Here is a 26,252-nt window from a genome sequence, read left to right on the forward strand (position 1 = left end):
CGTCCAAGAGGTCCCGCTCCTCATCAGAGAGGGCTGGCATCCTCAGGTCTGTTAGAAGGGCGACCGAGTCTTCCTCCGGCCGGTCAGAACCCACGCTGTAGACTGCCTTAAAGTGACGGGCAAATTCCGTGGCTATGTGTCTAGGCTCAGTGATCAGTGTACCATCGGATGTACGGATTTCCGCCACTACTCCACTCGCTTTTTGCTTTTTGTCAAGCAACGCTAGGAGCTTACCCGCCTTGTCTCCCTGGTCATAGATTTTAGCTTCTCTAGTGATAGCCATCTTTTTGGCTGCCTCCGTGACTATCGCTTGGTATTCCGCGGTTTTTAATGATAGTTTGTGGCGCACCTCAGGAGTATCTTCGGTACGTGCCCCCTTCTCCAGAGTCGCAAGGTCAGCCTCAACTCGAGTCAGCTGTGCTTCCCTCTCTTTACGCCGGACAGCAATCGCCGAAAGGGTCTCACCCTTGAGGACCGTTTTAAATGCCTCCCAGAGGGTGACTGCCGAGTCCACCGAGCCATCGTTGGACTCGAAGTAGTTGGTGATTGAAAGAATCAGCGCCTTTCGTAGCTCCTCATTGTGCAAGTGCCTAACGTTGATGGGCGCAATGTACCCTCCCGCCTGCTCCCGACGGTAATTTGAACCAGGACTGGCGAATGGTCTGAAATTCCCCGCACCACGTGAGTGGCCACGCGCACCTCCGTGTCGTGTTGTAGAGGAGAAAGGAGATGGTCCAGACGGGAGAAAGAATGATGAGGCCCCGGAAAGAAGGTGTATTGTGTGTCTGTAGGGTGTGCAAGGCTCCATAAGTCAGTGAGACCAAATGTTTCCAGGAAATCCCCGAGCCATCTCTGTCCCCTAGGTGTATCCCTTGGCGGATGTCTATCCAAAGCCCCCGAGACCACCGCGTTAAAGTCCCCTCCAATAAACAATTGTCCATCGGGGAGGGAGAGGAGGAGAGTCCCGAGATCAGCAAACGCCTGCGACTGCAAGCCCGGCGGGACATAGACAGACACCAATCCCGGAGAGCGTGGCGAGGCGACCCTAGGGGTCAGTTGCTGTGTAGTCTGGGAGGAAAGGCAAGTTACGTTTAAGGAGGATACCCACCCCTCGGGATCCAGTGGTAAAGCCAGAATGAACCGCCAGGGTGTAGCCGTACCTGTTTAGGGCGTGGCAAGTGTTCCCTAGCAGATGAGTCTCCTGCAACATTACAACATCAGGCAGGTGTCGCTTAATAAATTGTAGCACAGTGGTGCGTTTGAGCTTGTCCCCCAGCCCATTTACGTTCCAGGTCAAAACTTTCAGACCCTTATCCCACCGGTCAGCCATAGCCTTGTTTCACTTTCAGTATCACCACATGAGTCCCTGCGCACCCCCGGGATTCACACCTGCAGTTTAAACGTGACCACTCAAACTTCTGCCCCTTACCCCAACTACCCGCAGCCCCCCCCCGCCCCAACATCCCCACCCCTCCCCCCCTCCCAACCCCACCATGATCCGTTCAGTCCGTGCACCAACAACAAACACCCCCAACCTGCCCCCTGCTCTGTAGGTTCCGAACTACCCACTGCCCCAATTAGCAGAGCGCCTATCGCCCCCCCTTAACTCTGGAGTGAGGGAAGTACTCCCCCCTCCAGAAAAACTGTGTACCGGAGAACATGGGCCGGCCCCAGCTCCGGCCGTCGTCTCGGTGCTGTCCCCAAACAGACAGTTATGCATCCCTTAATCATCCAGTGTTCGACAGTAGAGCCATAGCTACATTCGAGCGGACATGAAGGTACCCCCCATTAGAGCTTTTAAGGAGAAAATGTACACAAGACAGTGTTATAATACGTTACAGTTCGGCTGGGCTTGAAGTAGCAGTTCAGGTTCTCAGCTGCCAGCCACATCACGAGGTGGATCTCCGCTGGGGCTCGCCGATCTGGAGCGCCAAGATCTTTGACTTCGTGCCTCCCCCTCCGACTGTTCAGCAGCAGAGCTAGGAGACGGGGCCCGATTCTCCCGCCATCCGCCTCGGCCCTGCAGCTCCTGATCCGTTGGCGCCGTCGAGTCAAGCCAGTCCTGGACCGCAGCCGGAGATGTGAAGAAGTGGGACTTTCCTCAAACGATGATCTTTAACTAGGCAGGGAAGAACATCATATACTTGATGCCCCGATCGCAGAGCGCAGCTTTCACTCCTAGAAACGAACGCCTCTCCTGCTGGACCTGCAGCGTGAAGTCCGGAAAGAAACGGATGGTGGCTCCTTCAAATTGCAGGTCGCCCTGTTGCCTGGCCACTTGTAGGATAGCGTCATGGTCTCTGTAGTTCAATATTTTGGCAAACATTGTCCTGGGTGGGGCCCCCGGTTTAGGTTTCGGAACCGGCGCCCGGTGAGCTCGTTCAATTGTAAAAATCTTGGACAACCTCTTGGGCTTCAAGTGGTTGAGGATGAGGTCCTCGAGGAAGAGTTCCACACTATGCCCCTCCGTTTCTTCCTGCACACCTACCACGCGGATGTTGCTCCTCCGGGCCCTCCCTTCCTGATCCTCGAGCCGTAAGGCCATTTGTCGATGCTGGTGGACAAGATAGTTGATCCGGCTCTCAAGCTTTTTTTCCGAAGTCTTCAGATCTTGTATGTCGTGGCGTTGGATTTAGAGTGCTCGTGGTCTTACTGAGGTCCATGCGGAGTAAGTTCATCTCGATTGAGATCTTGTCCATTTTGGACTCCAGGTTTGTGCCCAGGGTCTGAATAGCGGCCATGATGGAAGTCAGGGAAGGCTCCGCTTGGCCGAGTTGGTCACCGGACGTAGCGCCCGTCTGCACTTGAGTTAGTGGCACCGCATATTTGTCCAGTTTGTTGGTTTGGGGGGCTGCTCCCCCTTTCGGTCTCATCTTGCCAAGGCGGCGCCTCTGCGGTCCGACTTCCGCACCGACCCCAGGAAGGACAAATCAATGAGGCGAGGGCCTCTCCTTCGTATGGGCCAAGGTTGTCGCGTCGTGTGGCAAGCGCCAATGCTTACTGTGGTGTGTACACTGGCCCCATCACCAGCCAACCGGCCCTTTCTAAGGACGTCCCCGCTCCGACGCCCTGTGTTCCACCAGCAGCCACTCACGGCCCGCAGTGGACTCCGTCGCCTCTGGGGTTTATTCAGACCAGGTCCGGTTCTGCTACGCCGCGCAGGGAGGCCCAAGAGAGACCAGACTGGCCCCACTGTTGTCAAGGCCCAACGCACCCTCGCAGACACTGGATCATCAGGATCGAGGGGGCAGAAAACCCCCAGATGTATGGCATCACCCCCCCCCGGGAAGACCAAAAGCCGGGCCACCCGTAGCCAATACGGTCGTCTGCGGCCGCACACTCTCACGTGGGCCCTGTGATTGGCGATGAGAGGCCTCTTTCCGGGACCGTGGTATCTCTGGAACCCCTTATGTGCCTTGAGCCTAGTAGTTGGTATCTTGGTGCTGGGCCCAGTTGGATCCCTCAGCGGCTCCAACATCACCGCTGACGGTCAGCCCCTCGCTGAGGATGCAGGTGGCATGCGGCAATGTCGGTGAAGGCGGGCGCCTCGCCAGCACCGGGTAAGTGATGACGCAGGCCCCAAGGCACGGCCCTCAGTTTCAATAGTTACCCACCCAGGGGCTCCGAGCCCCAGGCTTACAGCCCGCCGCAGCAACGAGGCGGGTCACTATGCCACCCCAGGGGTCCGCAGGCACCGCTATCGCAGTCCTTGGTCTCTAGGTGGGCAGGGAGCCAGGGGGCCAATGGTAGAGCCCCCCCGGGCCGGCGATCCGCGGCCGCACACCTACTCAAGGGCCTTGCAAATGGTCAGTGGAGGCCTCCCTCCAGGATGGAGGTTCCACCGGCGCCTCGTGGGCTCCGCCCACCTCCCTCGCCGGACTCTCGGTGGTAGGCCCAATCGCCGCTTTCGGGCAGGATGATCACCCTCCGGGACCGCTGCAGCGCCCCCCAGGGGATCCCGTCACCTCTGCTATTGTCTGCCCCTCGGAGAGGGTTTCGGCTGGATGCGGCTAGCGGGGGGGAAGCGGACGCCCGGTCCAGCTCCGGGCAGAGGGCGACACAGGCCCCACAGCCGGGCCTCGATTTCAATGTGTGCCCGGAAGGAGCACCACGCTCCAGGCCTCAGGTCCGCTGCAGCAGAAGAATGAGCCGTGGTGCAGCTCACGGTGGTGTGTGGAATCCGATTTTTCAGCTTGTGGACGTACGGCTCAACAGGGCGTCGACAGCGGGGCTCCCTGGTCAGGATTAATGTTCGGATTTAAAGGGGACAGCTCCGACGGAGCTAAGGACCTAGGCGGCCATCTTCGCCGGCGCCTGGCCACGCCCCCCGCTTCTCACTATATTCAATGCCTTGTTGAAAGTGAGACCTGAGATATTTTATCCAGGCTCCTTCTGTGATGTTTGAGGAAACGCCGTTGTGGTTGTGATAAACAAACTGGTTTATGGTACCCCAGAATCTGGTGCTATCGTCATATTTGACATCAGCATATAGTTTAACCCATAAATCCTCCTCCATAGCTCTGTTTGCGTCCCATTTTAGTTTTTTGAGGACTGCTTTTTGGTTCCGTAGTTTTTGTAAGTGTGGTTCATCGCTGGGCTTGTATCGAAGGTGTATCAGTTTTCGTTGAATCCTTAATGAGAGTATGTTTAAGTATTTAATGAGTTTGCTAAAGAGTATAATAAGAGGAGAGTTAAAATTGTGAGCGATTGAGGAGATGAAAGGAAGATAAAGGAGCAGATTAAAGCTGAAAAAGAATTTAAGAGCTTATGTACAACAGAATGACAGAGCATGGCACTTAGCAAAACCTGCTAACCTCACGCTCCATCATTCTGAAAATGCAGGGATGCACTGTATTTACAAAGATAAGGTGCCCCCCTGCATTTCCCCTAGTGCTGGCGCTAAATTCAGCTGCCTAGCACCAATGCAGGCACCATTGCACAATAGTGCAAGAGTGCCTGTGTTGGGGGTAATGATTGTTTATGTACAGCAAGGTGTCCCTTACGGCACATACACAATCTCAAAAGGTGATTTGTAACTCCTATGTGTGCTTCATTGTGCAGCACACATAGAAGTTGCAAATCGTAATTTTTTTATTATTGTTTATGCGCAGGAAGGGACTCCTTCCTGCACATTAAACATCATTAATGGCGTTTTGTTGTTTCTATGTGTGCTGCACAATGTAGCATACATAGAAACTGCACAAACAAGGAGAAATAAAGCATTTTTCCTTTTTTCTCCAAGTAAAGACCAGGTTTTCCCTGGTCTTAATTTTGGCGCTTCCCCATATTTACACCACCATTGTAAATATGGGAGAATGTGAAAATCATTGGGGGTTGCGTCGGAAGGCCCACCAAAACATCCAATGCCCACCCCTTTCACACTAAGGGGCCGATTCTGATGTCAGGCAGAAGGGCTCCGACCAATGTTCGGAGCCCTTCTGTCCGTATCGTAAGGTGCCATTTGGATTCCTTTCTAACTGAGCCATTCTGATGGGCTTGGTCGGAAAGCAATCCGCCTCGGATTTCCAGACGGCTTCCGGTGGACTCGGAGAGCTTGTCCACCATCCCGAAATCCTACCGTACTATCCCGGCCACCTCTTTACAACCGAGGGAGTACAATAGCATTTTTCCACTGCCTTTTCGTGTCAGTCTTTCTTGCACAAAAAGGCAGTTGGAAACTGTCTTTGGGGGTCCCCAGTAGGGCCCCCATGGGGGCCAGGCCACCAAATGGCAGCCTGGGGTGACCTATGGTGCCCCTCTGTTGATCCCAGCGCCCGGTGGTAGGCACCTTGGGGTGCCGGCCACAGGGTGCAAGGATAAACCTCACCCCTCCATTTCACAATGAGGGCATGCATTCCACTCGGAATGCATGCTACCATTGTGCTACATACGAGTGCGACCGAACAGGGTTAGGTTGCATCGTACTTGCAGGGCCTTAACTGACGACAGTAGTTCGATCGGTTTCGGTTCCTGACCTATGTCGAATGTACTCAGGTCAGTATACAAGGCGACGTTAAGCACTGTCTCGTAAATAAGGCGAAGCCCCTATCACCACATGAATGTCATAAAAAGTGCCACTCCTGTGGTGAAAAGGGCTTTTAAATATGCCCCATTTTTTCCCAACATTCCAAGTGTGACCTGAGCCCCACTACCTTCCAGATAGTGTGCTCTAGGCCATTCCCTAGCAAATAATCCACAGGCATGGAAGGTCTCACAGCTACTCTCAGAATACCTGAGATCTCCACCCACTCAAACTGAACATGGACCACTGAGTAGTTTGTCACTTCAGCCTGGTAGAATGTATTGTGTACAATCTTCTCAGGGGATACTAGTTGAATCCTTCCCATAGTCATACTGGCACCTGTGTGCCTCAGAGCCTCAAAGCCTATGCATCTCACTTCTTGCATCCAAGATTGTGATGGGAACATGAGAGAAAGGATAACATATGCATTGTGCATCATTAACCTACAAGAGTCGATAAAATTGAGAATGTAGGAGAAAGTGAGTATGAAAGGAGTTATGTTATGAATGGTGATACGTTGACTGGCAAAGAGCCATTTCCAAGAGAAGTCTATTAAGTGTGTAATAAGACTGCTTACTTCAATCTGCTGTGTAATTGGGTTGGATCATGCCATCTTTCTTTAGTGTTTTTTAGAGCATATCGCATGAGTGGAATGAATGTGATACAGGTGGCTTGAAGAGAGTGAAATGTATAAGTGGACATATAGTATTAGATATATGCATGTGTCTACACTTGTGGATCGGCTTACTTCTAAACCCTTGGAGCATTGACTTACATTAATTCTGAGTTATTTGTGATACGAGCAATGATAATGTTAAACCATTTATCACTAGATATCCTTCTCACAAAGAAAGGCAGTATTTGCAGGGTACTGAATGTAAAGGAGTGCTATAGGGTTATTAATGCACACATGAAAAAAATTGTCAACATTTCTCATGAAGTCCATGCTTTAGGAGAACATGGCATATGTCAAATAAATTCCTAAGCTCGTGAGATAGGGAAGTGTGTTAGCAAAGTTGTTGAATGGTTTGATAGTTTGAGAGGGGGAATGTTAAGATTAATCTTAACTCCTGTAGCAATTATAATGATTTTTGCAATTGTTCTATTGATCAACTTTTCTGGATGTCCATTTTTAAATTGTGGGCAAAACTGTAAAAGAAAGTCATTAAAGTGAGAGAGGAAGAGGAAGAAGAATTTGAGACAAAAAATGCTAAGGATTGCTTCTACAACCAGCTAAAGCTTATGGAGTAGTCACCCAGAAAGCAGCAGAAAGTGACGCAGAATGCATTATAATTTCTGAATGGATTAACACTATCAATTGTGTGCTTCAGTGATTATAAAATAATCAAAGGGAGATTTGTAGGAGATGTTTGCGTGTCAATATTTTTGTGCATCATTAACAATGTGCATAATAGATTTTCACACTTTGTTTCACATGTATACACTTATATAGTTCTGTTGCTTTTGAAATAATGTTCCTATGTTGTGTAGAGGTTTGATTTCCAGATATATGTTAACTAGGCCACAAGTCAGGTACAAACAATTTCTTTTCCAAAATGTAAGTCACCCCTGTCACTCATGTCTCTTTCACCCACCTGCCCACTTCTCTCCTCGCAAATTCTGCATCCCACTGTCACGCTGAGATGTAATTATTCATTTCCACTGTAATTGCTATTCTGCTCCTGATGAACATTCAATCCCAGCACAAAATGTTTTCCAGAGTTCTTCCACTGGTTCACTGTGGCTAAATATTCGTCTAACATATTGTGTGTAGTTTTGTTTTAGCATCTCCAGACAACGATAGCATAGATGGTGCTGAATAATTAATAATTTAGTGGAAAAGAGCTTAGGTACTAATATAATATGATTTTATTTGTAAATGCTCCAATTTGTCAATGAAATGTTACATTTGCTCATGCAACAGTGGGTCTGCAGATTCTGTAATTTCATGTGAAAAGAATTATGTAAAAAAATCCTTAATTTTGGAGTGAGCCAGAGAAGACCTTCATGTTTTACTATTGGGATGCTATCTGTTACACTGTTCATTTTTCTGCCCACTTGGGAGAATTGATAGTTTCAGATTGTTTGCATTTTCTCTATAATTTGACTTGAGAGCCTTCATGATATTTACTCTGTTCTGCTTTATTTTTTTTAATTCTCTAAAGAAAATCCTTAAACTTTGTTTTTTGCTCTATAACTCAGTTATTTTCTAGTTTTTAATGCTTCTGGAGGTGCCTTAATGTGGGGTAACATTGCCTCATCAAATTGAGGCTTAACACTGTATCTGATACAGTAAAATGTGTGAACTCTGAGTATGGTAACTTTTGTGTTCTCTAAAATGTCGGGATAACCATTGCTCCTACAGGCTCAATGCCCAAAAATTAATTTCTGTGTTGCAGTGAACTGTTTAAGACATTTAGAGGCTTTTGAGATAGTGTAGAACCTTGGCTAAAAGGAATGTCCCAAATACCCAAAAAAACAGCCTCTTGTGGGTGTCTCTGACTTCTCTTTGAAAGAAAGAAACTCTAGTCCAAGGGAGGTTGCTACATTAACTCACATTACTGGTATCTTGTGGGATATATTGCAATTTACTTTCACACGTTGATTTGGGAATTATATTGAGTCCAGAAAATGGGGTCTTGGTACAAATGTATGTGTCCGGCAGAGAAGAGGAGTGGTTATGTTTTCTTTCTTTATTGAGAATACTCAGTCAAATGCAAAATGTACCATCCCCATCAATTTCCTTTACCTTCACTCCACCAGGGGAACCAAACATAAAGTGGCAGAAGTGGGAAAAGGAATTTGGGCACTAGACCAGAGTATGTTATTTTCATTCAGTGCTGAGAAAAAGACTTGTTTATTTATTTATTATCTTAGCTCTGAAGGTCAGAAACTGTTCAATCACTTACCTGAACTAAGTTATGAGGATGAATTAGGACTCAATAACTACATTTGTATCAACAAACTAGATCGGCATTACCTTATCAAGGTGAGCACACTTAAGAGCAGTGTCATTTTTGGAAGAGGATACAGAATGAGTCCTGGGAGAGCCACATCACTTAGTGATGTAAATTGCATGTAGGTTTGGAACTGCATTGAAAGAAAGGTTAAGTAATCAATTTATGATAAACTGGAACATGGAAAATGTTAGAGATGAGCGGGACAGAAAAAAGACCCTGGTTTAGATGAGGTCATTGGGACAGTAAAAATAGATTGAATATTCTATTGGATATGTGGAGATGATTAGACAAAAATATGGGTGACTATATCATAATAGTGGGAAATCAAAAACATCTGAAAGAAATATGTTGATGGTGAAATAAAATGTATTGGATAAAAACTGATCACAAAAAAAATAAACAGGGATGTTAAAGAAGTGAGAATTATGGCCATGTCCAATGACAAGACATGACTAGCATGAAAGGTGGCTTGAAACGCATGTGGCTTCAAGCTGCAAGAGACACTTGACAAAATAAACTGTTAGGTGATGAAAGGAAAAGAGACAGTGAGGAAAGTGATATGGATGAAGAAAATGATATAGATTGTGAAAAAATTGTGCTACAAGTGCAAGGGAATAGAGTGGAGAGTCTCCTCCTTGTTTTGAAAGTGGAAGGCACGGGCATGTGTATGTTGTTTGACTCAGAAGCAAGGTACCCTGGGCCATAATAATGCAGGACAATAAGAACACAAGATTGTTTCAGTCATTTATAATACCTTTGGCATACAGGGGAAAATCCTAATATTAAAAGGATACTTTATCAGAATATAAAAAAAAGGGAAAGTAAAAAAACATTTAAGATGTTAAAGGGCTATGTGCTTGAAATCCTATTTTAGGAAAAACACCCAACCACTGGCCTGTAACATTAGGGCAGTGCCCAATATGGTAAATGAAGCAATGCAGAAAGAGCTGAGTATGTTTTAAGCAGAGAAAATGATAGAGAAGGTAGAAGAGACAGATTGGTTCACTCCTGTTGTTGCAGTGCACAAACCCAGAGGTGATGTAAGACTTTGTATCGATGTGTTAGTCTCACATATATATAGTGGATAGACACCCACTACTAAACAACAAAGAAATTATGATATTGTTTTAGAGTGCTAGAAAGTTTTCAATACTTGACTTGTCAGTAGTGTATCATTAAGTCAAGTTAGATGACGAGTTAAAAAAATCTTACTGCATTATCACTTAATGTGGTACTTTCAGATACGTATGAATGCCATTTGGGTTCATATTTGGAGCCTCTGTAGTCTCTAGATATATGGAGAATATTTATATAAGTGGGGTTAAGGGTTACCAGGATGCCATATTCGTTTTTGATTCCAACATCATAAAAAATTAAGAATATGTCATATAATTATTGAACATTTATTGAATGGGATTTGCAAAAATCACATAATTTGTAATTTTGTAACTAGGCAGCTTTTTGAGAGAATGGTGTATAATTTCCCATAATTAGACCAAATGGAAAACCCGCATTTAAGGCTATACCTTAGTCTAAAATGTGTCCTTGCCTTCATTGTGAATACAAGGACAGCTTCCACATAAAAAAATTGCGAAAAAAACACAAGCACAGTGAACAACAACTGCTTGTGTTTATTTTTATTCTCAATGAAGAGGTGTGCTAATAATACATTTTTATGGTGAATAGTATGTAATTAGGTGGCATATCAGTGTACATTTGGAAATCACAACTAAAATTACCAACATTATGTAACAATATGCTTATGTAATGGAAGTACAGTATTAAATACATTGACAATATACTCTTGTTAAAGTAGGAAAGTACAATTTGACTGTGACAAAATATCTTAGTTGTGTCGGAATGTCACCAGTAAAGGAAAAAAAACTGATTTGTAAATTAGTGAGGACCACAGAAAAACTCCCTACTCCAACAAGCAGAAGAACTAGTGTTGTTTTAAGACAATTCAGATTATTTAAAAAAATGTATTCATAACTTTGCTGACAAAAATAAAGACATGAGAACGTTCTTAAGAAAGATGTGAATGTCATATGGATTCTAGAGTGTGATAAAGGCTTTTCAGACAGAAAAAATATTTGCTACATGCTCCTGGTCTTCGTGGAACTGAACCTAAGCCTTATAAATGATAATACCTGAAACTGTGAAATGGTTGGGTGCAAGTTCTGTTGAAAATGAAAAAGGTGGTATGCCTATTTTGTATTGTTTAAAGATATCATATTGAAGGTATTCTGTCATAGAGAAAATGTAAAACATTCATTAGGGGATTACAAATTTATGTTGAAGACAAACCTCAAGATGCTCAAAGAGGTGTTCACAAACGAAGGAATTGACTGTGTAAGAACTAGGATATGTAAGTGGGTTGTCGATGCCTAGGAATTTCATTTTGAGGTCATGTACTTTTCTGGGTCAAAGAATAGTGTGGCTGAGTGTCTCTCAACTCTGGTTATGTCACATGGTGAGAAGAGCATTCATGATGATGAAAGACGTCCAATGTATGTGTGATAAAGGAAGGAACAATTAAATAAAAAATATGAAAAATACATTTCTCAAAGGGCGATGTGTGTAAGAATTGTTGAGAAATAATAATAATAATAAACTTTATTGCGTGATTAATAAAAATCTTTGCAATGACTCTTTTAAAAAAAACATTGGAGTAGATACATAATCAAAAGTTTTACAAAGAAAGTTAAAACAGTAAAAGAGGGTAAGAAATATGGACGAAAGATCCGTGCAAACTGATGCAATACATTGTGTTTGTAAAAGAGAAAAGCATTTTGAGATTTACTGAGTCTTTGTTAATCAAAAGAGAGTTTCTTGAGATGCAGAAGCGAGTCTTATTGAGTCAAGTTCAATCGCTGGCCTCTGGGTTTTGGAATGTGTTAACTGTTTTCATGAAGCGCACTAGGCTGCAGGCTAATTGAGTATCTTCTCCCTTGAAGCTGATCAGCAAGGCTTGCATGCGAGTTCGCACACCTTTTTGATTCCAGAGCTGTGTTAATTTGCCGCTTCGAGCACTGTCTAGAGCTTTGCAGCTACATAACAAGTGCAGAACGTCCTCCTTTGGATATTCACAAAGCCTGCAATTGGAATTCAGTTCCAAGCATTTCCATGGGGGAAGATGCCCTTTTGACGGAATTACCCCCATCCTCAGCCGCAGGAAATCTTCCTTCACCTTCCTTGAGAAGCTGGTGTTGAGGTATGAGAAATATATGGTGTGGATTGGGCGAAAATGGACAGCATAAGTACTAAGTGCAAGAAACTTTGGGAGCCAAAGATCAATTATCTGATGGGCTACTCTTTTGAGGGACCAGACTAATATCACAGAGTGTCTTGAATTAAACTATCTCCAAAGCCAAAGAGAGACTGGGGTACAGCTACTGGTAGCCAGGTATTGAATGTGTAGATGGAAAGAGCTGCCATGGAGTGCAAGAATGTGTGAATAGCAATAAAATACACAAGCCCAGAGAAAAATGAGTGATGGCAAAGAGGTTACCAAGTCAACTGTGGGAGGATGTAGCATTAGACATTGGGGGGCCATTATATGGAACAAACAATTAACAGTATATATTTGTTTGGCTGATATATGCGCCATATTCGTGGTAGTATGCCTAACTAGCTATGAGCGTGAAAGCAAAGCCCATGATTAGAGTTCTATGTAAGATGTTCAGCAGAAAAGCAACCATGGCACAATGTTAACTGATCCAGAAGCCAAAAGTATGATTGAGCTACTTAATGGTACCTCGGTACTAGGTATAATAATAGGGTGCTGAAACCATGGAATGTACCAATTCGAATGGGAAAGATTACAGAGAATGTAAAATGTAAATGTGTTTCGATTTATATAGCGTGCTTTAACCCAGGGGTCCCAAGGCGCTTGCTTAGGGAACCCGTCCTGGTATTCCCCTGTGAGATATCCCGGCCGGGTATCCACAAGGCGAAAGCCAGGCATCCCGCCACGAGGGGCCGTAGTGGAGATTAAGCAAGCTATTGCCCAGAGTCGCAGAGTGTGACCCCGTGAGTCGAGTAGGCACCGGAGCGAGAATTGTCGGAATTTTTGAGCCCGAGACCCGCAGAGGCGGGGAATCGAACCCTGGTCCACGACCGATCTCAGCTTCCGGGTCTGCCGCCTCAAACCACTGAGCCACGCTTCTCCACAAGAGAACATGATAATATTCCATTGGTATTTTTAGGCAAAGGAGGCCTAACATACAATTATGCCCAGCATCCATACTAATATAATAAAGAGAGAGCCCAAACCTTTGAGGCGGTAATCTCAGGAACCACAGCACCAATCACAACACCGAATACACTGTTGGAAAGGGCAGTTGCAGCAGAAGGACATAGGCTATGCCGACACCCACCATATATATTTAAAAGGTAAAAGAACCGTGCCAGCAAAGTAGTCCCTTGTGGGCGTGTCTGCGTTGTGCTGTGGGCGTGTGCTGGGGGCGTGACAAATGCTGGGGCGTTTGGTACGTTCCGTTCTTCATGCCATGTCTCATATTGTGTGCTAATACCACCCTGCTACCTTTAAATACCCCTGAACCCCATAATCATAACCCACCCTTACTCCTTAAAATACCCCCAAACCCTTTTTTTAAAAAAATGTTATTCGTGATTGCATGTACAAATAAAATGAAACACATATTTCATATTGGTGCACAATCCTGGTTTTCTCCTTTTCGCCCCAACTACACTTAAGTATTTATAAAGGAAGGCCTGTACCCACCCACTCCACCCCAACTATCCCTCCCCCACCCTCTCCATCTCCTGGGCGCAAAAACCTCTCCTTATCATGGCGTTACAGCTTATATTAACAGGCCCTCGATTAATACGACAATAACAACATAACTGCCTGTTCTGACATTGGCATGACTCTATGCTAAGCATCTTTACTCAATCAATGTCATGTGGCCTGTTCATCTGCGACTGTGCTGGGTCCCGTCCATCCAGATCCTGTATCATGACCTCCCAGTCCATCGCTATGGGGACCTTTCTTTTCCCGGTGTCTTCCTCTCTCTTAAGGGCGATACCCTCCGCCCGTCCCCATTTCACCATTTCCCTTCTCCATTTCTCCTCACTAGGCACCCTGGGGGACTTCCACCTCATAGTTATCGCTCTGATGGCTAATATTAGAGCTAAGTCTACAAATCTTATTTTGGCTTTCAGCGACTTGGGGTGGTGTCGAGCACCCACCAGACAATACAAGGCAGTCTCCTGTATTTGTACCTGTGTGATCTCTCTCATCATCTGACATACTTCCCCCCAGTATCTCCTCAGTCGTGGGCACGCCCAAAGCATGTGTAGTAGACCCGCCTCGTCCGCCTGGCATCCAGGGCAGTGATGGGGGGAATCGGGGAACATCCGATGGATCCGTTCCGGTGTTAAATACGCTCTATGGAGGACCATGGTCTGGATGAACCTGAATTTCACGTTCCGGGAGACCCTTTTAGGGTGTTCAAGCATCATCTGCCAAGTCTTATCAGTCAGTTGCCCGCAAGCGTCCTGTGTCCAAGAATCTCGTAATGAAGTGAGGGGTATCGCTGCGTGCGTCCTGATCCCGGTGTATAACCATCGCACCAAGTGGCCCCCTGTCCCCATATAGTGCATCAGGTGTACTAATTTGTGTTGTGGTGGTTGGGTATGCTGTGGTGCCCATGTCGTCCGGATGTAGTGGGATACCGTTGCGTGTAATAAATACTGTCTGTTCGAGGTCCCAGTGATCTGTACAAAGGTGTCATGGTCCACTAGTGTATCATCTCCGAAGAAACTCCCTATTCCCTCTATGCCGTCTTCAGTCCAGCGGGTCAGTGTTTGTCGTGTGAGCCTTCCTCGTGGGGTAGGGATGCCTAGCAATGGGATGTTTCCTGCATATGGTGTTACTGGTGCGGTATATGTGAGCGCCTTCCTCCAGCAGGAGAGGGCGGTGCGGAGCAGCGGGTGGCATGTTTTAGGAATCTTACTTTTAGGGAGCATTAAACAGTGTAGTTCCCCTCGTCCCACACGGTCAGTCTTAAATCCGATTTCATGTAGGTTCCTACCCGACAACCAGTTGGACAGCCATTGGAGCTGGCTAGCATAATAATAACTACGAAAATCCGGAGCTCCCAGGCCATCCAGCCTAGTGCCAAGCTGGAGTTTACGGAGGCTAATCCTCCTTCTGCCCATCCCCCATATTAGAGTAATTAGGAAGGTGTTCATTGTGTTAAATATCTGTTGCGAAAGACACACCGGCAGATTAACAAAGAAGTAAAGTAAGCGGGGGAGCATGACCATCTTAGCAATCGCCACGCGGCCCATGACCGATAAGGGAAGCGAAGTCCAGAAACCGATACTGCTGCGGAGACCGGTAATAGCTCTACAGATAATGCCATCTATCTGATCCTCCGTAGTTCTATATATTCGGATTCCCAGATATTTAAAGGTTGAATGTGCCACCGGGATCTGGTAGGCTCCGAAGGATATATCAGGGGGATGAGACTCATCCCGAAAATAAAAACCAACCGATTTCTATGGATTAATAGCTAATCCAGATACCGTTTCAAATCTACGAAAAGTATCAAACAACAGTGTGTGGTCCGCTTCCAGATCCCGAAGATATAATAATATGTAATCCGCATATATGGAAAGCAGCTGGGGCGTCCCCTCTATCGGAATGCCCAGTCCGTCCGCATATGTCCGGAGAGCAATGGTCAGTGACTCTAATGCCAGGACGAACAGCATCGGGGATAGAGGGCAACCCTGTTGAGTGCCCTTGTTAACTGGGTATTCTGCTGAGACATAATTCCCAGTTCGCGCCCGGGCAGTGGGGTCTGTATACAGTAATCGTATCCATCTCAACAGGGGGGCGGGAAAGTTTGCCAAGAGAGGGAGTCGAAAGCCTGCTTTAAATCCAAAGCAATGCACCCCTCTCTGTTCAACTCCACCGGTGACGCAGCCATCAGGGCATGCAGGCGTCTTGTGTTCATGGAAGTACTACGTCCAGGAAGAAACCCACACTGGTCTCGATGAATAAGGGCTGCCAAGTAGGGCTGAATTTGCAGGGCAATCGCCTTGCTTAATATTTTATATTCCGTGGACAGCATAGATAGAGGTCTATAATTTACCAGATCTAGGGTCTCCCTGCCCGGTTTAGGTATGGAGATCACTAAGGCCTGCATGGTCGTCCTCAGTAAGTGACCTTCTTCGAATGCAGTTTTGTAGACCTTTTCCAGGGCCGGTCCCAGGGTCTCTGCATAGGCAGAGTAGAACTCCACGGGGAGCCCGTCCATGCCCGGCGTCTTGTTCCTATTTAAGTGCTTAATCGCGGCCCTTATCTCATGTTGTGTAATGTGTCCCTCCACCGCCTTCTGCATGCCCGCTGTTAAGGATGGGAAGGGGAGATAGCGCATGAATTCAGCTATCTGCGCAGGATCTACCAGGTCATTAGAAGCGCACAGGGCTTTCAGGTGATCATGGAATGCTAGGTTGATTTCGGCCTCAGTGTGAACTAAAGTTCCCACCGGGCTTCATATCTGGGTATTGATCGGTGGGTCCGGGCTATCCCGTATCAATCGGGACAGAAGGGCTCAAGAGCGGTCCGCTTCTGTATGTTGTCTCCTTGATACATCGTATAATCTATATTGCGCAGTGACTCTAACGTCTCCGCGTGCACTATATAGCTCTCCCGCAGATCTTTCTTTTTTTCGGGATCCACACTAGCCTCCTGCTCTAGCACCTTAAGCCGTTCCTCCGCCCAGTTTCTGGTGTAATTCTTGTCTGGCCCCCACCTGTTGGCCTATCGCCCTCCCTCGTATTACAACCTTCATTGCGTCCCACACCACGAAGTTAGAGGAGGCTGAGTCCCAGTTATCTACCAGGTAATGTGTCAGGGCATCCGACTAGGTCATCCGAAATGGGCCATCCTCCAAAAGGTGTGGATTGAGTCTCCAGGTGGGCACTGGGGTCGGGACTCCACCCCAGAGGAGATTGATCATTAGTGGTCTGTGGTCCGAGAAGGTTTTCGCCAGGTACTCCGAGGAGCCGACTGACGTGGCCAAGGTACCGGAGCACAGGAATCGATCTATACGGGTATGTAAGTCGTGAACCGGAGAGTAGAATGAATATTCCCTGTTTGAGGGGTGTAGTGTTCGCCAGATATCGCGCAGTCCCCAAGCTCCCGTCCAGGTATTAAATGTGTCAGTCAGTTTCACAGCCCCAGTCGCCTGGAGTGGGGGGTGGGACCTATCCAGCCCTAGGTCCAGCACCGTATTCCAGTCTCCTCCAAGGACCCACCGGATCCCAGCCCAGTCAGACAACGCCAACCCAACCCTTTGTAGGAATATGTCCTGTTCGTAATTCGGGGCATATATGCTTCCCAGTACTAATAGCGCACCATCTAGGGTGCCCTTGATAAGGATGTATCTGCCCTGATCGTGCGTCTTTCGGTCCAATTCTACGAAGGGTGTGCCATGTCTAACCCATATGGTCGCCCCCCTGGAAAAAACAGGGGAAGATGTGAAATAAACTGTACCTCTCCACTTTTTCCTTAACTTCTGTGCCTCAGACCCAGTCAGGTGCGATTCTTGTAGGAAAGCTATATGTGTGCGCTGCCGGAGGAGGAAGGAGTGGACTCTGTGTCGTTTCTGTATTGCACCCAGGCCCCGCACATTCCAGGTAATGAAAGTGTACGACCCCACTTTCTCAGCCATGGTCATCCGTTGTCAGGTCTATCAGTGTAAGCAGTGGAATACGAGGATTCTGCAAGAGAAGCGCACAGGAGAGGACATACCCCAACATTTGAAACAAAAAAGCGAACATCTCGGCACAGCAGTGCAACGTAGCTGAGCCCAACCTAAACCAAAGCAAGAACAAGATCCAAAGTCCTGTGCATTCGCCTGTAGGGGGGTGGCTGGACACACACATGGTACATCAACTGTAACCCAGCCAGAGAGTACAATTTACATAAATTGAAAAGTAACATTTCAACAGCGGTTGCCGCGGGTCAATCAATTTGAGGCCTTCCATACTTCGTAAAAGTGGCCCCCACCAAGTTCTATTAGCAATGGGGTACATTCCAAGTAACAGTACCTCAATATTAACTCACTCTCTCGACCCCTTCCCACCCCACAATTGCATAAACGTACAGGGGCCCCACAAAACTTTCCCCGCATTTGCATATCAAAAAAGGATACTGTTACGTTTCTCCATGGGAAAGTCTGCCAGGCTTTACCGGCTATTTCTTCAATTGTCCATCAGTTCATCAGCCACTTGGGGAGTAACCGTAGGGAAAAGTATCACACTATGTTCGGAATCCGAGTGTAGGGTCCTGTCTTCTGAGTCAGTGGCGATTTTCGTTGTGTCCTCCCTGAAGCTTCGACAGTGCCCCGTGCTGCCCTTTCTTCTGCTGTTCTCGAGATGGGGCCTGTTGGAGTCTTTTCTTCCCAACTTCCGAGTATCCCTGGTCATCGTGGGCCGAACCCGTCCCCGAGGCGTCCATAGCTGCCGTCTGCGAGCTACCCTGGCTGCCATCCAAGCCCATCACCTCCAGCCAGTCAGCAGCATCCGAGGGGCTCTCAAAGAAGTGGGTCTTGCGGCCGTGTATTACCTTCAGGCGGGCCGGGAAAAGTAACGCATATTGTAACTGCGCCTCTCTGAGTCTTTTCTTCACCTCCATGTATGACGCCTGCTGTTTCTGCACCATATTAGTATAGTCCGGGTAGAGAGACACTCTTTGGTTTTCAAAACGAATGTCGGACTTCTCTCTGGCTTTCTGCAATAAGATATCCCGGTCGCGATAATTCAATATACGGACTAGTAAAGGGCGGGGAGGGCGTCCCAGGTGGGATCCTGTGTGCTCGTTCCACACAGAAGTGCGGGGACAGCCCACCTGATGTCACCTGATCTCAGAACCACTGCTCCATGAAATCCGCAGCCTTCGTCCCCTCACAGCGTTCCGGCAATCCAATCACCCGTATGTTATTTCGGCGATTACGCCCTTCTGCATCTTCCACCCTATCCATCAGTGTGGCGACCTGATTCTTTAGCTCCAGGATAGAGGTGGTATGCTCTGCCACCATTGGAGTGAGCTCAGAGACCGCCACCCCTTGTTCTTTGACCTTCTCCGCCAGCTTGGTGTGGTTGGCCTTCAGGAGGGAGAAATTGGTGGTGAGGGCCCCCAATTGCAGTTCCATCGCTGCCCTAGAGTCTCTGATTTCCTGCAATATGAGGTCAAGCTTGTCCATTTGCTGCGCACCCGGATGGGCCATCTCGGCAGTCCCCAGCCGGTTTCCGCCCTCTCCAGTCCCGGTCTGTTGTTGGGGACCGTCCAGCTCTCCCTGGCTTTCAACGGATTTGGTGCCTTTGCGCACCATGGCGAGTTATGTTATTTCCTTGACCCCTCTGGGGTACAACAGTCACTTCCAGTGTATTCCCGCGCAGTCCGTGTCTTACCTCCAGGGGAGGAGTTGCCAACTCACCACAGGTCGAATATTCCCTCTAAAATGTATGGGTGGAGGCTCAGAGTGGTCCAAGCAAAATTGTCCTGGGGAAGGGACCTTCCTGTTTCACTCCCGCTGTTCCAGGCCCCTCATGACGTACAGTTCCCACTCACAGGCATCAGCCTTATGTGTCCGCCTAGGAGGGGCCCCCAGAGATGTCTCACCACTCTATGCCAGAGGGCTGTCGATCCAGGCGGGCCCTCACTATGGTCTCCCCAGTGTGGCCTCCGGCCCTCCAACGTCTCCAACGCACTCTGATCAGGGACCCCCAGACGCCTCACACGCAGTCCTCACCCCCAATAACTCCAGACAGTCCATTATCTGCCCCCCATGACCGACACCGGACCGGGAGGGGGAAAGGAAGGGAAAGGGGGACAAGAGTAGTACTTTGACCCTTTATCTGCCACTCTCCCCGCGTTCCTTGAAGGGCCTCTGCGCTTCCCCTGTCTCAGAGCTACGCAGCTAATGGCGCCGAGGGGGACTCAGTGTATACGTAGAGCTGCTCCAGCTTGCTCTGTGCGCCACCCTCTCAACCATCTCACCTCCGTATTTCAGTCGGGCCGATTCCTGTCCCACCGGTCACCACTGTCTCTCCTGGGGCCGCAGGGCCTAGTCCGCGTCTGTCCTCCCCACACCGGAAATGGCACCGAAGAAGTTAACCAGGCTCCTCCCGGGGATCTTTCAGCCAGTGAAGCGCTGGCCTCTGCCCCCCACCTGGCCTCTCCCAGTCCGGTACCCCTGCGGGGGGGGGGAGGAAGGGACCTCCTATATCAGCGCCCCCCGCCGTGAAGAATTCTCTGCCCGTACCTTAGGCCTGGACCGGGCATCAATCACACACCGCCCGCTTCGCTACCCGTATGGGCGCCGCCTCACGCAGGCCGTCACTCCAAAGATGCCGACTCCACCTCAGAAGCGGCCAGGGAATGCAGGAACGCCGCGGGTTGTGACCGGAAGCAACAACCAGATCCACCAGCACTTCCCGGCCTGTTTCCTGCCACTTATGGCGCCCGCAGCTCCGCCGTTGCAGAATAATGCTCTCGGCTGGGCCCGGAGCTCAGCAAATGCCATCCGCCATCATGGCTGTTCGGCCACGTCCCCACCCCAAAACCCTTAAACACTAACCCATCTTAACGCTATAAATATACCCTGTACCCCAGAACCCAAACCTATCCCTAAACCCTAAAAATACCCCTGTACCCCAAAACCCAAACCTAGCCCTGAACCCTATAAATACCCCTGTACCTCAAGCCCAAATCTACCCCTGAACCCTAAAAATACCCCTGTATCCCAAAACCCAAATTAGCCCTGAACCCTAAAAATACCACTGTACCCCAAAACCCAAACCTACCCCTGAACCCTAAAAATACCCTCTACCCCAAAACCCAAACCTAGCCCTGAACCCTAAAAATAACCCTGTACCCCAAAACCCAAAACTACCCCTGAACCCTAAAATACCCCTGTACCCCAAAACCCAAACCTAGCCCTGAACCCTAAAAATACCCCTGTACCCCAAAACCCAAACCTAGCCCTGAACCCTTAAAATACCCCTGTACCCCAAAACCCAAACCTATCCCTGAACCCTAAAAATACCCCTATACCCCAAAACCCAAACCTAGCCATGAACCCTAAAAATACCCCTGTACCCCAAAATCCATACCTATCCCTAAACCCTAAAACTACCCCTGTACCCCGTAACCCAAAACTATATCTGAACCCTTAAAATACCCAAACACTCCAAAACATATACCTCAGTACCCCAAAACATATACCCCTATACCCATACTTACCTTATCCAAACATTTAAAAAAAACATGCTTTTACCATTCATGCATTTCCAACGAATTTCGTTGTAAATGTATGTGGGTAAAAGCATATAAAAAGTAATGCCATGCGTTAGAAATGGCATTGCGGAAGCATGGTCCTATCGTAATGAAAGTATGCGGAGTGATGGTATGTGGAAAGAAAGTTGCGGAATAATGGGTGTTTACCCTCCCCCGGTTAGTACATTGGTGGCACGGCGGCCCACATCTCCAGCAACATACTCATATTTTTTCATCACCTATTTGAAAAAGGCACAGGTCTCTCTCATTGATGGCCAGCACCAACATACACTTTTAGACACACCTCCCGCCACAAGTTCTAGAATTGCGAACTTTAGAGCTGGGGAGCTACATTTGAATCTCGGCATCAGCTCAACTTCCTGTGATTCCAGGCAAATCGCTCTGTCTCCCCGTGCCTACGACAAATGAATGTGTTCTTCTGTAATGTAAATTGTGCTCATGACATGTTGTCGAGTTCGCGCTACATAATATTGCAAGGAAAAATAAAGTAGGGAAACTCGAGTTCACACACTACTGAACACGCACTCTTAGGTGCATCAGCAGTGCACTGTGAATCGGAGCGTTTCACAGGCCTGTCACAGATAAGAAATGCTATCAAAACGAAATCCTACAAAACAATATGCTACTGGCCGGCAGCAATTCATACCCGGACAACATTGGGACAGGCTGCTAGTAGATAAATGAAAGGAGTGGTGACATAAATACAGAACATGTTATATAGAGAGAAATGGAGGAGAACAAAGTGAGAGAGAGGAACAGTTGTGTGCAACAAGGTATACTCATGTAAAGGTTGGTGATACAGTAAAGATTAAGAACACTTTGCACAAAGATGGTTGTTTGTAATACTCCAGACCAATGAGAGTAGTGATTTCCAGGATGTGGAATAAGATCAGGGTTGTGGTGATGAGAAGTGAGACTAGATTTTCCAGGAGGGACATGTTCGAAGGGAGGGACAGAGAGAGTGGTCAGACGTATCCTCTTGGAAGAGAATATGTGAGAATCAAGGGACAAGGAACAGTGAGAGAGATATAATTTAACTTTCATCAGCCAATAAAATGAGATAGACTAAGCCAAGGCTTTGCTTTAGTGGGGATAAGAGTTGTTAATGTATTAGAGAGGCTGTGTGCAGTTTCATGATATTGTGGAATTTGTTATGTATTAGTGTTCTGTAACTCATGTGATGCACTCAGTGTTTACCAACCTTGAATGTACAGTTATGAATCTTACAATGAATTTGGAGAGGTGAAGTGCTGAGGTAATGATAGAAGAGTCATTTGCTGATGAAATAAACATACATTTGAATCTACCGAATGCTGCAGATAGGTCTCTGTTTCATCTGTTCTTTCTACACACACATGTATTGCCATTGCATGCTAGAAGAAAAAGAAACAATCATTGGTAAATCCAATAGGTTTTACCTACTTTATTAATAATAAGTTATTTTTTGTTCTCTTAGCTTGGTGAGCAGTTGTGCAATATAAGTTACTGAAACTTCATAAAAGTATTATGACTTGTTTATTGAGAAAGACAATACATTGTGCAGTAACTGGTGGTAATATAAAGTAGGGCTATTAGGTGAAGGGCAGAGGATTTGACTAAAATGAAAAGCAGTTCACAGCATTCTCCAAATAAAAATGTGGAAACATGATTAACTACAGTTGTAATTTAGGAGGTGGAAACGGGCATCGCAGAAACTACGAGAAGATTAGTTAAAAGTGTGGAAGAAACAAAAAATTCAACAGCTCACAAGCACTCGTGAAATGCGTGCTGACACAAGGAGATTAAATTAAAAGTATCAGACAAACCGAAAAATGCAGCCGAAAAACCCGCAAATCATAGACAGTCCTAATGAAATATCTACACCGTCTGTGAACTTCTTACCTAATATCGAGTGAAGGCGTGCAAACAGAGGGAGATTAGGTGAAGTGCAGAGAACAAGTAAACAATTGTGTGCATGTATAATATAAGAAGCATTTGATATGTTTGTCTGGATGTGACTGCCCTGTAGATTCACGTCCACAAGGAGACCACAACAGTAGTGTGAGATGCTTTATCTGGTATCTCTCAATAAGTGTCTCCTCGCATTCAGTTTAGGTGGTACTGAGGCTAATCACATGGAGCAATGAACCTGGCCCAGTGAAGTCATTAGATGCAGTGGGCCTTATTCACAGAACTAACTTACGACAAAATCCTAAATGTGCTACTTTTGGTATTCACAGAATGCATTTTGTAGTCTTAAATTAGGATTTTGTTTTAAGGTAGGATTTTGTCTTATGTTAGGATTTTGTCTTAAATTAGGATTTTGTCCTAAATTATGATTTTGTTTTTACATGGGATCATAATTCTGAGGAGAGGCCTGATTACTCCAATGGCTGCCTGTTAAACCTATCAGTCATTTAAAAACAAGCACCAATCTAAAGGAGAAATGAACTATTATAGTGTCTTTAGGTTGGAGTAGACAACAGAGGCCCATGTGGAGTCAGGAATTATCCCAGAAGACACACCTAAGGAAGTAACTCTTAGGTCTGTGGTTCCTGGTCAGGAAAAATAAATTTCACTTTGTACTGCAAGACAGTCTGCTGAGTGGAAACTCCTTAACGTGGGTAGAAGAAGTCTGTATGGGGTTGAGCTCTGCACCTATGTTTTTTAGAATGAAAACCAGCGGGGAGCTCAGGGCTAAAAGCACGGCTTGGAGATTGATGTGTTCCAAGCCTCATTTAAGAAATGGAAGTTACAGACACACCTAATGCCAGTACCTCTTTGGTCTGTGGTTCCTGACTAGTAAACAATACATTTCACTGTGAGCTGCAAGACAGTCTACTGAGTGTTAACTCTTTAACATGGGTAGTAGAAGTCTGTTTGGGGTAGAGCACTGCGCCTACGTTTTTGTAGTGAAAATTGGGGTGGGGTTTCAGGGCTGAAAGAAAGACATAGAAATGATGAGTTCCAAGCCTCATGGAAGAAATGAAAGTTACAGGATGACATATATGCGGCCTATGTCGCTGAGTGAAACAGAAACAAGAGAACAAAGTCAAGCTAATTAAAGACACCTGATTGGACAGCAAACGAAAACTTCCACAAAGGTGTATAAAACAGTACTTGGCCATTGGACACTGATAAAAGAAACACACAAGAGAAACAGTATGCTACAGCAAATAGAAGTGGAGGAAAAGTAAGTGGAAAGCACACCAACCAATGAAAAGTAAGGGCACGATGTAAGAACCTTTTTAAATTACATTAAATAAAACAGATTTCACAAGCACAGTGGTACTCTGTGCTGGTGAAAGCTAAAAAATAGCTCCCTGAATGAAAACAGTGGAAAGGCACAAGCCATCCAATCAGAAAACAGTTAGGAAGATATACTCTGGAGTCGAGTCAAAAATAAATTGGGAGGAACGCTAACAAATAAGGAGCAGAGATATGTGTTAAGCAAGAAATTCATTCAATCAAGAACAAGGGACTGATCCCAATCCCACTATATTTAGATATGTTTATGAATCATTGGCAATAGAACAGCTAAAGATGTCTAGAAGTGATACCCGTAAAATAAATAAAGAACATAATGACATATTGAGGAAACAATTGTATTTTACTTTTGAAGGGACCGCATGGACACAACAGATACTGTGTTCGATTTATCATGAAGGGCATCTCAACAAAACTGAAAACATTAAAACAGTTGATCGAATGCCTTGGATTGAATATAATATGAGTCAAGTGGATATTAAACAGATTCCGTCGCCTCGCCTTTTGACAACACACCTGCCACATTATTTGGTTCCGAAAGGGCTCAAAAACAAAAAAGCAAAGGTATGAAATATTGAATTATTTACTGCATGTTTCTTGTTATTGCCTTATAAAAATCATCATGCTTCCTTGAGTATCCACTACAACGTGTTTCCTTTCTAATGTGGGTTTCTTTTTTCGGTCATAGAATTGTTTAGCTGCACAATAACTGAACATTGTGGCACATCAACTCAAAATATTATGTGGTAGGCCCGAAATAAACTGCCTGTGACTTTCAAACAGAAACACAATACCTGATGCTATGCAGAGGGAAGAAAAACATTCTCATAGCATTGGGTAGGAGAAAAAAAGAGTCCAAGACTGCAACTGAAAAGAGAAAAAAACAGAAGCTCCTTGCCAGTGCCTACAATTAACCAACCTGCCCTCAAGGAGCTCACACATTAATCCTCCCTTGCGTTCCGGGGCCTAGAGGAACTCTGAGACAATCTTCTACAAGCATTCCTGTCGGTCCAGGCCACTTGATTGAGTACTGCTTGGCCTCTCTAGCCAGCTGTATGAGTCATTCCCATCTGCCCCTATCCCTGAGGAACGTCTGCCTATCCCCTTCATCCTGGTATCCCCACTTGCTCAGCCCCCACTCGAAAGGTGTTCATGTCTACTCCTCACTTCTCCAGTAGGGTTGATCATCAGGAAGCAGCCACACATTTGTGTTAACAACTCAAACAAGCATTGGATATGCAATGGGCCTCGCATTTGTGGAAGTTGGATCTATTGGCATTGTAAATGACAATGTGTTTTTACCTAAGCAACAGGTCTTGTATTTGTTGGAGCTATTGGCATTGTCAATGGCAATGCTTTTTACCTATGTATTAAGGAGTCTATGTGTGTGATGTCTTGTGGAATTCTGTGGGTTGGTTTGGATTAGTTAGTTGAGCAATTGTATGGCATGGAATTGTGTGGTGTGGAGTGGATTTGTGCATTTGAATTTTGTGGCATGGTGTGCTGTGGAAATATGAGGACAGTAATTATGTGTGTATTGAGTGTACTGGAATTATGTAGAGTGGAATTGTGTGTTTGAGAGTGTAATTATGTGGAATTGTATTTTGTGTTGTGGAGTGGTATGCAGTGGAGTTTAATGAGGTGGGGTGCTGTTGAGGGCTGCACAAAAGCCCCTATAAATAATACT

General features: G+C 46.4%; 1 protein-coding gene across 3 annotated transcripts in view; it reads left to right on the forward strand.

Moving 5' to 3' along the window:
• Positions 1-26,252, forward strand: part of LOC147707975 (amine sulfotransferase-like) — an 830,947-nt gene that overhangs the window by 600,716 nt on the left and 203,979 nt on the right. For all 3 annotated transcript variants that reach the window (XM_086926786.1, XM_086926785.1, XM_086926787.1), the window contains exon 3: positions 24,921-25,129. In XM_086926786.1, the coding sequence (XP_086782912.1) occupies positions 24,921-25,129 (209 nt within the window). The remainder of the gene's footprint in view (positions 1-24,920; positions 25,130-26,252) is intronic.

The sequence above is a fragment of the Lissotriton vulgaris genome, chromosome 6 (genome assembly GCF_964263255.1).
Source record: "Lissotriton vulgaris chromosome 6, aLisVul1.2, whole genome shotgun sequence".
NCBI lineage: Eukaryota > Metazoa > Chordata > Amphibia > Caudata > Salamandridae > Lissotriton > Lissotriton vulgaris.